Genomic DNA, 14,645 nt, shown 5'->3' with positions numbered 1-14,645 from the left:
CGGATTTTAGGAGTGGTCAAGGCTATCCTTTGAGGTCAGAATATATAGTGGGGTCTTGTTTTTTCCAGGGAGCCATCGAGTCTTGCGCCTGGTCTGGCCGTTACCACAGCTTGCAGGACCTGCGTCCCAACGCGGGAAAGACTGCCCGAGCCCCGCCCCTCCGGGCCCGGGTCGGCGTGCCCCGCCTGCCGGCCGCGCGGCTGCTGCTCCTCCTGCTGTGGGACCGCTGAGCGCGCAACTGCTTCGCTCTCCCAGCTCCAAGTACGGGCCTGGGCACCAGCCGCCAGCATGGACGCTAGCCGCGTGCCGGTGAGGGCTGGGCGGGCGAACCCGAGGGGCGGGAGCGGTGGGTGCTGGACGCATTCGGCTGCGGGCAGACCCTCTCCAACTCAGCAGCCTAGCGCTGCCTATCAACTGGTGGCCTGACTGGGCGTTGCCCGCTTGAGCAAGCCCCAGATTTCGTGCACCTGGGATAACTGAGGGCCATGGGGACGGTCCTGCGCGGCGTGCGCACCCTAAGTGCGGACCTTGGAGACTTGAGTCGTGTGCAGGATGGCTGGCCGCTTTGGAAAGCCCTAGACATGTGCGCCCGACAGAGGCCAGGAGGGCTGGCAGGTCCGGATTGTGTCCATCGGGGAGAGCGGCCTGCCTGCCCTCTGGGAGTTTGTCCCGCAGCCGCCCAACCCTTTCCCCCGCACACAGCTGGGAGCCAGTGCGTGGCTCGCCGCGTCTACACCCGCGCTCGGTGGGTGGCCCTTGGGCGAGCTCCCCTGCCGGGCCAGAGCCTCGTGCGCTTCTGACCGCGGAGGGCCAGCGCGTTTGAGTTTTAAGGTCTTGGGAACCGGTCTTCTAGAACTTGGGTTGCGCACGCTGGGGGAAGCGACCGTAGGCCGGGCGGTGGTTAAGTGCAGTTAAAGGGCTGGGTGGGCCAAACCGTTTGCCTACCATTTGCTTGTTTCCCACTTCCTCCACCCCCACCCCCCAACCTTACTGTTGGCTGCAGGAGGTTGCTCTGAATGGAACGTTACTTTTTGCTCTTACGGAAGCCGGAACGTAGGTTCGGGCTCCTGGAGAGGGTACAAGCGTGGGGGTTGGGTGAAACGGAAGAGAATAACGCGTTTAAAATAAATTGCAGAGGTTAGGGACCCACGTGTGAAGAGGACTGGTGGCGGGTGTGGGTGTGATGGGGCGTGGTTTCAGAGCTGGCTCACCGCCCCAGTGGAGGTGGGCATGGGCTTTCAGGATGAGGAAAACCATGTGTAGCTGGTCTTGGAACCGACCTGCCTGGGTTCAAATTTGAGCAACCATGGGACTTGAATAATCCATTTCGCCTTCCTGAGCCTGTTTCCTCATTGGCTATGTGAGAATAACGATAGAACCTTTGCTGCAAAGTATTAAACCTGACATGAAAGCGTTAATATAGTACATGGCACGAAAAACGCCTACTATAAATGGTATTAGTTATTGCTTACCTGCCAAAGAAGTTAGTCTTGACTATTTGCCTTGCTTTTTTTTTTTTTGGCTTTTCCTCCAAAGATATATTTGCCTGGTAAATAACTCGGCTTGTTCTGACCTGTTGAAACTCAGCATATATTTCTCAGACAGCTTCCAATATATTGCCATCTTTGAGGCTGTCTGAGGCCTCTGCTTGAAAGTAGATTGATGGATAAATGGTGGCAATTCCTGCAGTAATGCAAAGAACACTGCCGATTAAGCAGATTGCAGACTTGAGTTCCCCCGCCTTCCTGCCCCTGTGATCTTGAAGTCTATTACAACTTCCTGGGGCCTTGAATTTCTTCCTCGGAAATGGGATCGGAGATCCTTTTCAGCTCCCAACATTCATTGTGTCCCAGGCTGCAGTGCAGTGGCACAGTCACGGCTCACTGCATCCTACTGGGCTCAACAGATCTTCCCACCTCAGCGTCCTAAGTAGCTGGGACTATATGTGTGCACCGCCACATCCGGCTGATTTTTGTATTTTTAGTGCAGACGGGGTTTCACCATGTTCCCCAAGCTGGTGTCGGAGTCGTGGGCTCAAATGATCCTCCCGCCTTGGCTTCCCAAAGCGCTGGGATTACAGGTGTGAGCCACCCCCACTCCCACCTAACCTTTATATTTAATAGCTCTAACTATTACCACATTGCCCTGCCTTGTTAAAAGGGCAAAAGGCAAAAACTTCCTAAGATGATTGAATGGTGTTTACTTAAGGGTTTAGGAATGTTGGGGGTGCGATCATCATGAAAATAACTTTATTTGCAAGAGACTGAAATGCCTAATGTTAGGCAGAGAAGGAAGGCAAGAATGTTCTGGTTACCTGACATCTCACATCTTAGCATATTTTGTAGAATCTATAGCAGAGCCTGCCCTTTCAAAGTTTTCAGTATAAGGAATCACTTCTGCTATTCCATGGTCCCATTTAAGGAGATAAAAACACAGGACCTAATGCAACACTTAAGAAATCTCGTTAAATATTAAGAAATAACAAACCTCTATCCTTTTTACACAGGATAAATGCCAATTGCATTTTCTGAGAGCAGTGCCAAACTGTTAGTATTTATGAATGAAGGAAGCATTTCTATATAAGTAATTTACACCTTATAAAAGAATTTTAAAGAACTTAAGTCTTGAATAGCAAAGGGACAGCAGAAAGAGCTGAATGACAGCCTGGAGTAATAGAGTGCTAAAATGGAATCAGGTATCCCACCTGCATTTGGAGTGCTGTTTGACCTTTAACTTGGCTCCTTGTACCATTTGTTGAAGGGTTTGATGTATTTTTTGTAAGGACTTGTGTGGAAATCACTATAGCCCTCTTGATTGGAATGGGGCGTGCTTGGAAGCCTGCCATCTTGAAGTAGAGGTCCTGCCCAGTTTTTGTAGTTTGTGAAATTAGCATCACAGTACATAGCCTAAAGCTTACATAAAAATACCTCATTAGCTTGATTTTGGCTGAGGGAGAAAAATCATTCTGCCATTTTGTACTTTTGAAATGCCCTTTTAGAAGTACAGTTTAATTAAAAAAAAAAACAGATTGGATTTTAGGAGTTTAGCATTAAAAGCTCCTGTGGAGCTCCGTATAATGCTTAGAGCTAAAGATTAGGTGCTCATAAAGATGGGTTGAGAGGTAGCTCTACAGATGTTTGAATAAATTGATAAATGTCTTCAAAATTTTCCTGCAAAGGGATCCCTTCTTAGAATTTGACTTGGTTTTGAAGATTTTGGGGTCCAAGTAGAGTGGCTTATTCCTGTAATCCAAGCACTTTGGGAGGCTGAGGTGGGAAGATCATTTGAGCCCAGGAGTTTGGGACACTAATGAACTGGCAACATAGCAAGATCCCATCTCTACAAAAAAATAAAATAAGTTAGCTTGGCATGGTGGCACATGTAGTCCTGGCTACTCAGGAGGCTGAGGCAGGAGGCTTGCTTGAGCTCAGGAGTTTCAGATTGCAGTAAGCCATGATCTCACCACTGTACTTTAGCCTGGATGACAGAGTGAGATCCTGCTTCTTACCAAAAAAAGAAAGAAAGAAACAATTTTTTGTAGCAGTTGACAATCTTCCTTTTCTATGTAGGGTACAATAAATGAACATATCTACTCTGTGCTGTTTGGACCTACGAAACTAAAAAATGATGTCTTTAGTTAAATAAAGTAAGCATCACACTTAATAGGATTGATATTTCCATTTGCAGCAGAAAGATCTCAGAGTAAAGAACTTAAAGAAATTCAGATATGTGAAGTTGATTTCCATGGAAACCTCATCATCCTCTGATGACAGTTGTGACAGCTTTGCTTCTGATAATTTTGCAAACACGGTAAGTGCTGCCTGAGAATAAACAGAATTGAGTCTGCAGTGCTCAAAATGCCCCCAGATGCTTTGTGCATGATTAAAACTGCTTGCTTTTGCCTACATTTCTATACAGCCGTTATGAAAATACAGTATGCACTATAATTTCATTTCACTTTTTGCTGTGGTTCTAGGTAGTAATTGTTGGAGGTAGATTAGCTACTTATTCTATCCTTTTGAAATGTCGCCTAACCTAACATGCATGATGATTTGCCATAACAACTCAGAAATCATTTGTAAACCTCTGAACCATTTTTCTTTGTAACAAAAGCTGTTCTCTTGTAGTGCACTTGTAAATGTGATTTGCTCTCTGCACGGTTTATGGAAAATTGGTTCTTGAAAAAGAAAAAAAATGCACAACCACATTTATATATTTATTTTACAGAAACCTAAATTCAGGTCAGATATCAGTGAAGAACTGGCAAATGTTTTTTATGAGGACTCTGATAATGAATCTTTCTGCGGCTTTTCAGAAAGTGAGGTGCAAGATGTATTAGACCATTGTGGATTTTTACAGAAACCAAGGCCAGATGTCACTAACGAACTGGCCAGTATTTTTCATGCCGACTCTGACGATGAATCATTTTGCGGTTTCTCAGAGAGTGAGATACAAGATGGAATGGTGAGTTTGAGGATTTCACCAGTTTCAAGAAGTAAGATATATTTAGAGGCATGACATTTAAAAAAAAAAAAATTTCTTATGATTTTGATTTTAGTCATGCCAGCAGACTTTGCTGACCTTTTCAAAATTTTGAGTATTTTCTTCATGTCTTAAAGCAGTGTTTACTAATGTAGTCGGACTTGTAAATCATGAATATTTTGTAGGCTCTGAAAATTTGGAAACTGGTAAGATAAAACTGGCCAATCTCCAGATTTTCGTGACCGCAAAAATCCAGCCTTATCGGGAAGCACACTAGTCCTAAATATTATCTACATTTGTATTGAAGTTCATCTGCCCAGCCAAATGCCTGTCATAGAGGAGGCCTTTGATAAATGTTGGTCCCATAGTAGATCTGTGGCTGCATCTTGAAAACCTGTGATAACGTAGGTACAGGAGCTCCAGTGCAGATAATGACATTGAGGACCCTTCCAGCTTCTACTTTTGCTCCTTGGTTGGCTTTTCCTATGCACGCTACCTTCCTTTAACCACTGCTGCCACTGTTATGCTGTGCCTCGGTCCCACTCTTTCTGAGCATATTGTTTAATTCTGCAGACATTCTCTTGTTCCAAACACTTTCTTGACAAAGGAAGCAATGCATTCACTGATAACCAAGTGCATGCTCTTCACCTCACTGGTCTGACATGGATCCATTGCCTGAGGACCACGGCTTGAGTAACATTGATACAAGTGGCAGTGCCTGGCCAAGGAGTTTTTTTATCACTCGTGATACTGGTCCAAATCATATTGGAGTTTGTTGCAGGGGGGCCGGCCAGTCTGCAGATTGGGATGTGACACAAACGTCAATAGCCTGAATAATTTCTGGTCAGCATTTCAGTTCTTTGAAGATATTGTCGTGATTAATAAAATGCCAATTCATTTGGAACTCATGAAGGGTTTTTGTTGTTTTATAGTCTCTCAATCCATGGACACTAAAAGTACTAAAAAATGTTTGTGGGCATTTAAGACTTTTGGAGACAGGGTCTTGCTCTGTCACCCAGGCTGGAGTACACTGTTGCGATCATGGCTCACTGCAGCTTCCACCTCTTGGGTTTAAGCTATTCTGCCTTCTTAGCTTCCCCAGTAGCTAGGACTACTGTGTATCACCATGCCTGGCTACTTTTTAAAAATTTTTGCAGAGATGTGGGCTCACTTTGTTGCTCAGGCTGGTCTCAAACTCCTGGGCCCAAGCAGTCCTTCTGTCTTGGCCTCCAAAAGTGCTGGGTTTACAGCCGTGAGCCACGTTGCTGGCTTTGAGAAATATTTTAATGTCAAAACTGGGTCTTTATGGGTGACATTCTGGGACTACATGGGTGATAGTTTTTTCCTCTTTTTTTTCTTATTTAACCTGCAACCATTACCACAGTCAATTTTGAAATATTTTTATCACTCCAGAAAATGACTCTACCCATTAACAGTCATTCCCTATTCTTTCCCAGCACCCCCAGCTCCTGGCAGCCATCAGTCTGCTTTCTGTCGTAATAGATTAGCCTGTTATGGATATTTCATAAAAATGGAATCATATGATATGTGGTCTTTTGTGACTGGCTTCTTTCACTTAGCATTAATGATCTCAAGGTTTATGTTGTGGCATGTGTTAGTTTTTTTTTTTTTTTGAGATGGAGTTTTGCTCTTGTTGCCCAGGCTGGAGTGCAATGGATGGCGTAATCTCGGCTCACCGCAACCTCCACCTCCTGGGTTCAGGCAATTCTCCTGCTTCAGCCTCCTGAGTAGCTGGGTTTACAGGCATGCGCCACTATGCCCAGCTAATTTTTTGTACTTTCAGTAGAGACGGGGCCATCACATGTTGACCAGGATGGTCTCGAACTCTTGACCTCGTGATCTACCCGCCTCGGCCTCCCAAAGTGCTGGGATTACAGGCTTGAGCCACCGTGCCCAGCCTTAGTTCTTAATTTTTATTGCAGAATATTCTTTTGTGTGAATCAACTACATTTGATTTACCCATTCATCAGTTGATGGATAAGTAGATTGTTTGCACTTTTGGGGCTACTATGAATAATGTTACTGTGAACATTCATGTACAAGTTTTTATGTAGACATATACTCTTGGGTGTATATATAGGAGTGGAATTGTGGGTCATGTAGTAATTGCTTAACCTTTTGAGAAATAAGACTGTTTTCCAAAGCGGCTACACCAGTTTACATTCCTACCAACAACAGCATTTAAGGGTTACAATTTCTCCAAATTTTTGCTAATACTGTTTTTTTTTTTGAGGCAGAGGCACCGTCTCAGCTCACTGGAACCTCCGCCTCCTGGGTGCAAGTGAGTCTTGGGCCTCAGCCTCCCGAGCAGCTGAGACTACAGACACATGCTACCACACTCGGCTAATTTTTTATATTTTTAGTAGAGATGGGGTTCTGCCATGTTGGCCAGGCTGGGCTTGAACTCCTGACCTCAGATGATCTGCCCATCTCGGCCTCCCAAAGTACTGGGATTTCAGGTGTGAGCCAGCATACCCAGCCTCCTTTTGCTTTTTGGCTCTACTATGAAGTGGTATTTCACTGTGATTTTTTTTTGTTTGTTAATTTTTGAGACTGAGTCTTGCTCTGTAGCCCAGGCTGGAGTGCAGTGGCGTGATCTCAGCTCACTGCAATGTCTGCCTCCTGGGTACAAACAATTCTTCTGCCTCAGCCTCCCAAGTAGCTGGGATTACAGGCATGTGCCACCATGCCCAGCTAATTTTTGTATTTTTAGTAGAGACGGGGTTTCACCATTTTGGCCAGGCTGGTCTCAAACTCCTGACCTTAGGTGATCCCCCTGCCTCAGCCTCCCAAAGTGCTAGGATTACAGGCATAAGCCACCATGCCTGGACCCTCATTATGATTTTGATTTACATTACTCTATGGCTAATTTTGATAAATTTTTAATGATGAAAACCTATATTACTTTTGGAATCTGCAAATTTTTTTATCTTGAGCTTCTAAAAGTAAATTAGAGAAGTCAAATTTATAGACAGAAAATAGGATGACGGTTGCCAGGGGCTGAGGGAATGGGGAATTACTGTTTAATGGGTGTGGGTGGTGTTTTAGGTGGAGAAGGTGAAAACATTCTGGAGATGGATGGTGGTGATGGCTGTACAACAATGTGCATGTTTTTAATGCCATTGAACTTAGAAATGGTTAAAATGATAAATCTTACATATTTTTTATTTTTTTTTTAAGTAGAGAATTGAGATGTGTTAATATAGTTTAATATTGCCATAAACATTGAAGCCATATTTATAGGGGAACACATTTTTTTCAAGACAGGGTCTGACTCTGTCACCCAGGTGGAGTACAGTGGCACAAACATAGCTGACTGAGCCTCTGCCACGTGGATTCAAGCCATCCTCCCACCTCGGCCTCCCAAGTAGTTGGGACCACAGGCATGTACCACCATGCTCGACTAATTTTTTTTTCCTTTGGGCAGAGATTAGGTTTTACCATGTTGCCCAGATTGGTTGTAAAACTCCTGGGCTCAAGTGATTCACCTGCCTTAGCCTCCCAAAATGTGGGGATCACATATGTGAGCCATTGTGCCCAGCCAGGAGAATACATTTGCTTTTGTAAGAATTCTCTTAAAATACATAAAGATCTGTTTTTAAAGAAATGAAAAGCAGTTGGTAGGAATTTTAACATTTAAAAAAAATGGCTCAGAACCACAGTCCTAGGGACGGTGAAAATAGCTTATAACAGTGTGGTCCAGATAGGCGACATGGAGTTAAACTGCACTCTGTTGATTGTTATACTCTTTGTGGTTTTTGATTTTGTTACCCAGAGGTGTCAATGTTCAGTTAAAGTTCCTTTCATACAAGTGTCTTGTTCAAAAGGAACTTTGTAGTCATACTGATGGAGCTTGTCTGCTGATCAAGTCCTAATGACTCAATTGTTGTCATTAGAGGCTACAGTCAGTTCGGGAAGGCTGTAGGACCCGCAGCCAGTGCAGGCACTCTGGACCTCTCAGGGTGGCGATGAAGTTTCCAGCTCGAAGTACCAGAGGAGCAACCAACAAAAAAGCAGAGCTCCCACAGTCCTCCGAGAATTCTGTGACTGATTCCGACTCCGATTCAGAAGATGAAAGTGGGATGAATTTTTTGGAGAAAAGGGCTTTAAATATAAAGCAAAATAAAGCAATGGTAGGTATCTGACTTTGTGTTAGAACTAATCTTTCCCCTCTAAGGGACTCATTACTTAAATCTGTTCCGTCACACAAAAACAGTTATTTTTTTTCTGTTACACAAATAAAAGGTTATTTTTGTTTGAAGAAGGGAATAATAGTAAAAACAAAACCTTATAATTTGTAATGACAATGTAATAAATTGTGCTGTGTTGTTTAATATAAAACATAACCTCCAGCTCTGCTTAAAATTGATTAGCTCCTTGTAAAACCTACCTTATCTATTCTCCCCGCATTCTCAGCCAACTTCCCAGGCATCTCAAGACTCCTGTTTTTCTTGCTGACCAGCTGCAAGGTCACAGGGCATGATAACCCTCAAAGAATGTACGATGTGTTTCTCAAAATGCGATTTTTCAAATGTAAGGTACATCACAAGACATGTTACAAATTAATTAAGTGTTCTTTGTTCTGGCTTCTGTAAACCTGTTAGCAGCTACTTCATCCTGAATATATAGAAAGTACCCCATTTTCTTTCTCCTGGGCTTACCTGTGAGGTCTTTAATGTGTGCCTCAAAATGTGTTTCTTTCCCTGAACTACGTTTTTTCAGTCTGTTAAAGGCCTAGTTAAGTGTACAGGGAAATCAGAAACTTTGAGTGTGTCAACTTGCTATCAAATAAAAAACCGCGAAATGTGCTTGAGTGTTTTCCACAAGTTAGTTGGTCATTTTCAGCAGGTACTCTAAGCCAATGATATCAGTTTAATTTCCTCCCTTTTTAGCTTGCAAAACTCATGTCTGAATTAGAAAGCTTCCCTGGCTCATTCCCTGGAAGACATTCCCTCCCAGGCTCCAACTCAGTAAGTACCAGTCCTTGTTTATATACAGTAGTGTTTTGGGCACACCTCAGGTAGATTTGTGTTGTATTAAGAAATCTAATTTTTAAATTTCTGTGGTCTTCTAGACAAACGAAGGGGACCTAGAGGAAACCCCTTGACAGATTTCTGGATGATCCTCCTTGAATCCTAGGCAGTTTGGTCTCCCCTTGCTATGCTGCTATGGCACTAAATCCTTTCGATTGGTTATGTCTTTCCTTCTCAGCTAGACTAAGTCCCTCAAGGGCAGGTAATGAAGCTTGAAAACTTCTTCCTGTTCTCCAGCGTGAGCACATTCCTCCTACATGGTAAATGTGCAATAGATGTTTTTAAAATTGGAGAATGAAAATAAAACCGCAATTTCTTATTAAGTCATAGCCTGGTGTCATATATGACTGCATTCTGAGGAATTAAGCTGGTACAACCTGAGGATTTGGTGCGTCTGCTGTGATAGGAAAGACTTATTTTTCCTGCCTTCCCCCTGAGGATAAGAAAGAAGGGAAGAGGGAAACCATACAGATATCCCTCTGTTGTGCGATGTAGAAACTGAGTGTGTTTCTACAGGGCCAAGAGGCATCAGTGAAAAGTTTGCGTTTTTTAAGAACAGAAGATCATTTCTTACATCTTCATTAAGTAAAAGAGTAAATAGCTCCTCTCTCAAGTTTAAAGAAACTGGGCTTGGTATTACAAAAGCAAAACTAAGATGACCATATAGGTTTTAGGCTCATTTTGCCATGCATTATGCAAAGGAGAAAGAAAATGAAAAAACAGAGCTTTCTTGACTTAAAACATCCTTCAGAAGAAGGTATGGGTTCCCCAAAGTACCACTTCTCTTTACTGTGGAATAAATAGATTCCATTATGCGTGCTTCTTTGCTTAGCAATCGAGGAGACCTCGAAGGCGTACATTCCCAGGTGTTGCGTCCAGGAGAAACCCTGAACGGAGAGCTCGTCCTCTTACCAGGTCAAGGTCCCGGATCCTTGGGTCTGTTGACACCCTACCCATGGAGGAGGAGGAGGAGGAAGAGGATAAGTACATGTTGGTGAGAAAGAGGAAGACCATGGACAGCTATGTGAATGTGAGTTCACTGCATTGGTACTTGCTTTTCTGATTCTCATCTTCTGTAGGCCTGGCATCATACACAGCACAGGTTCACACACATCCTCCACACCAGGCGATCCATAGTTCGGTGTTTTTCTTTAACTGTTCAGAATTGTAAACATCACATAAGCTTACTTGGTAATTTTATTAGCAGGCAAGAATTGGGGTTTCTTCATCTCTTCTTAGTTGTAGGCATCATTTCCAAAATGTCCAGTTACTGCTACAGTAAGCATATGGCTTGTTCCCCTACCATAAGCTCTAGGAGAGATTTCCAAGTTGAATTTTGTGTGAAGAAATTACAAGTCATGTATCTGAGATTGAGAGCTGGGGAGAGCCAGTTTTGAATCTCTGTTTCATGTTTGAATCTCTGTTTTTTGGTTTTGAATCTGTTTGAATCAGTTTTTCAGTTTTGAAGCTCTGTGTTTCATATTCCTTGTAATGCAGGAAGATGACATGCCCAGAAGTCGTCGCTGCAGGTCATCCCTGACCCTTCCACATATAATTCGCCCAGTGGAAGAAATCACAGAGGAAGATTTGGAGAACATCTGCAGCAGCTCTCGAGAGAAGATATATAACCGTTCACTGGTGAGAGCCTCTAAACAACACCTGAGAATATAAACATCTGTGAGAGGAAGAGAGCTTCTGTCCCTAAGTGTTGCCCAGGTTCTAAAGGGTTTAGCATGTGAAATGTGTGTCTATATGTTTTTTTTCACATAAGGAAGGAAAAGTTTTACAGTATCTCTGGGATTCAGCCCTCTTTCACAGTGGAATTATCTGCTTAGTAAATCTGTAGTCATGGCAAATCTTCTCTCCTAATTTAGAAATCAACTCGTTCAACATATATTTATTGCATGTCTATTATGTGTATATACATAGATAGGTGCTGGGGTGTGGTGGTGCACCGAAGATAAAAATGGATTTGGGTAGGTTATTTTTTAATGAGATCATTTCTCGAAGAAAAGTTGTTCTACCATGCCAGGCTAGTTTTTGTATTTTTAGTGGAGATAGGGTTTCCCCATATTGCCCAGGCTGGTCTCGAACTCCTGGGCTCAGTCAATTCACCCTCCTCAGCCTCCCGAAATGCTGGGATTACAGGTGTGAACCACTGCACCTGGCTGCGTCATTTTTCGTACCCTGGCATGTACATGTGTATGCAGAGATTCAAAGACAAAATGTCAGACTGTAGTACGAAGAGGGACATTCTGTAAATATGCCATTTTCTCTGTTAAAAAACAGTGGGCTTTTTGTTTTTTTTTTCTTAATTGCTTATTTGTAGGGCTCTACTTGTCATCAATGCCGTCAGAAGACTATTGATACCAAAACAAACTGCAGAAACCCAGACTGCTGCGGTGTTCGAGGACAATTCTGTGGCCCCTGCCTTCGAAACCGTTATGGTGAAGAGGTCAGGGATGCTCTGCTGGATCCGGTAGGTTGGTCCTGTGGACTTGAAGATCAGCCACAAACTGTGATGAGGCCAGAAAAAGGTATCGGCGAAGGGGTGGAGCCTTTTTTGTTATGGGGTGCTGTTAATTCAGAACAGAAATTAATTCAGAGTGATAGTGCTACATAGGCATGAGCTGCTTCCACTTAGGTCTGAATTGTCCCTAGGAAGCTGCGGCTCCATTTATCCCTGGTAGCTGCTTGTAACACCCTAGAAGGAAGCATTAGGCATAACTAATGCATATTAATCATATTATAAAGTTTTAACCATAAAAAAGGGGTTAAATGTGATGTAGATAAGTCGGTCTGGGAGGTAAGGTTTAAGTTAATTGTGCTGTTTGACAATCCCCCTTCAGAACTGGCATTGCCCGCCTTGTCGAGGAATCTGCAACTGCAGTTTCTGCCGGCAGCGAGATGGACGGTGTGCAACTGGGGTTCTTGTGTATTTAGCCAAATATCATGGCTTTGGGAATGTGCATGCCTACTTGAAAAGGTAATGGGCATTTTTTTCTGTTTTCCACATCTGAAAAGATGACAGATGTCAGAATGAGTGGTTATCTTTGGCAGGATGGAGACTGACTGGAAAGGGGCGGGGACAGGAGGTGCTAGGAACATTTTCTGTCTTCACTTGGGTGGTGGTAACCTGGCGGGGATAGGTGTGTATGTAAAACAGATTATATACTTGAAGATGCATACACTTGACCATAGTTAAGTTATAACTCAATAAAAATGCTATTAAAAATGAATTAGGCTTTCAAAACAGAATTATTTGGTTGAAAACTATGTCCTGACATGTTTCCTTTTCTCTTTCAGTCTGAAACAGGAATTTGAAATGCAAGCATAATATCTGGAAAATTCACGGCCTGCCTTCTGCTTCTCAAATCTTTCTTGTTAAAGTTTCCAATTTTTTCACTGAAACCCAAGTCAAGGATCTTGATGATCAGCCTGTTTTATAAGAAACTCCAATCAAGGTAATCTCAGTAGATGTGTTTCTGGAGCATCACGGAAGGTATATTACTAGTTACACTTTACCTTCCTGCAGTTTCTTCTCTGCTCCCAACCCCCACCTCATAGCATCCCCTTCTATTTCCAGTGGTCCTCTCTAGCCACTTAGTTTTGTAATTTCTTTTAAAGTATAGTTTTATGAAAGCATATTTTATTTACTTGGTGTTGAAATAGCCCTCATAAAAGCTAAGCACTTAGAAACACAGTAATAGTATTAACTAACTAGAGAATTTCAGAGAACAGCCTTCTCACTTGTTTACATAAAAACAAGTATGATTTCGCATTCATACTAGTTGAAATTTTTAATAGAATCAAGGCACAAAAGTCTTAAAACCATGTGGAGAAATTAGGTGATTACTGCAGATTGGAGTACATTACTTCAGATGCCTCTCAAACCCATCTATTGTGCTTATGTTACAAGTTGTTGTCACAGCTGAGACTTAATTTCTGCTAATTTCTTGTGCCCGAAGGGTAAGTGGTGCGTCTAGCTTACGCGATCATGATTCAAAGGTTGGTGGGCAAGTAGTACTTAAAATTGTGATAGAAAAGCTATCTGGAAATTATGAGTAGGCCAATTTGAATTTTCGGTATAAAACTTTAGTATGATTGTAGTTTGCCAAGTTTATTTCAGTTCACATGTAAGGTACTGCAAATAAATTCTTGGACAATTTTGCTTGGAAACTTGATATTAAAAACTAGTCTGTGGTTCTTTACAGTTTCTTGAAAATTTATAAACCTAGGCGCAGGGTTCAAGTTTAGATTTTAAGCACTTTTTTAAGAATGAGAAGTGCCTTTTTGGAGATGTAACTTTCAGCAGTTTGTTAACCTGACATCTCCGCCAGTCTAGTTTCTGGGCAGGTTTCCCCCACCTCTTTACATTAATCAAGTTATTTGGTAGAGGAGGAATCTAAGGGTTTGTGTGTCCGATTTACTTGCATGTGTAAACCATTGCTGACCCATTCAGTGTTTGATACATGATTGGACCTTGAATCGATAAGTGTAAATACAGCTGTTGATCTGTAATGCTTTTATACAAAAGTGTTTATTTTGATAATAAAATGTTTATCCTAACTTGTCTGCTTTTAAAAAAAATAATCTTACTGTACTTAATTCTAATTTTTTTCTCATATTTAAATAAAAGACTATTTCTAACTTTTCTAAAAAAAAAAAAAAAAAGGTCTCCTTTTTGACTGAAGTTCCTGAAAGTCTAAGGTCAGCTCGTTTGAAAGGACCTCACTGGGTGACAGGAGTAATGCCTGTGATTACAAAAATGGGCTGATAGAAAACAATATGTGCCCATGAAGTTTTGTAGTGTTTTCTTTTCCTTTATTATGTGCTTTGCAATACCTGGCTTACTTTTATCAACCATTCAAATATATATTAAATGCATGTTGTGCCTTGAGGCTTGTTGCAGGACTGTGAGAATCAAAAAACAAAAAAGCCATGGTGTAAAAGCTCTCATAGCCCAATTCTTTATTTATTGTAGCGACAGGTCTTGCTACGTTGCTCAGAATGGTTTCAAACTCCTCGGCTCAAGTGATCTGACTGCCGAGGCTTCCCAAAGTGCTAAGATTACAGACAAGAGCCACCACCACACTGGCTGTCCAATTC

General features: G+C 42.4%; 1 protein-coding gene across 6 annotated transcripts; it reads left to right on the top strand.

Annotated features, from left to right (window-relative positions):
* The first annotated feature begins 168 nt into the window (after positions 1 to 168).
* CDCA7 (cell division cycle associated 7) lies at positions 169 to 14,105 on the top strand. 6 transcript variants are annotated; one of them, XM_002749330.6, is made up of 10 exons: positions 169 to 309; positions 3,688 to 3,810; positions 4,228 to 4,464; positions 8,400 to 8,636; positions 9,396 to 9,473; positions 10,369 to 10,566; positions 11,034 to 11,174; positions 11,866 to 12,015; positions 12,386 to 12,522; positions 12,843 to 14,105. In XM_002749330.6, the coding sequence occupies exons 1-10, from the start codon at positions 289 to 291 to the stop codon at positions 12,871 to 12,873; spliced, it is 1,353 nt and encodes a 450-aa protein (XP_002749376.1). In that variant the 5' UTR covers positions 169 to 288; the 3' UTR covers positions 12,874 to 14,105. The 6 variants fall into 6 exon arrangements, with proteins under 6 accessions (XP_002749376.1, XP_078185235.1, XP_003733212.1 ...); XM_078329109.1 differs by having other exon boundaries at positions 11,866 to 12,073; XM_003733164.6 differs by lacking the exon at positions 4,228 to 4,464.
* The last annotated feature ends 540 nt before the right edge of the window (positions 14,106 to 14,645 follow it).

The sequence above is a fragment of the Callithrix jacchus genome, chromosome 6 (genome assembly GCF_049354715.1).
Source record: "Callithrix jacchus isolate 240 chromosome 6, calJac240_pri, whole genome shotgun sequence".
Classification (NCBI taxonomy): Eukaryota; Metazoa; Chordata; class Mammalia; order Primates; family Cebidae; genus Callithrix; species Callithrix jacchus.
Note: the sequence above shows the minus strand (reverse complement) of the source record. Positions and strands in the feature narration are given on the sequence as shown.

Excerpts from the sequence above, each read along its gene's own strand:
- CDCA7 (XM_078329109.1), top strand. The coding sequence starts at position 289 with ATGGACGCTAGCCGCGTGCCG. Across the intron at positions 310-3,687 it reads TGGACGCTAGCCGCGTGCCG|CAGAAAGATCTCAGAGTAAA; the intron begins GTGAGGGCTGGG and ends TTCCATTTGCAG. Across the intron at positions 10,567-11,033 it reads CCATGGACAGCTATGTGAAT|GAAGATGACATGCCCAGAAG; the intron begins GTGAGTTCACTG and ends CTTGTAATGCAG.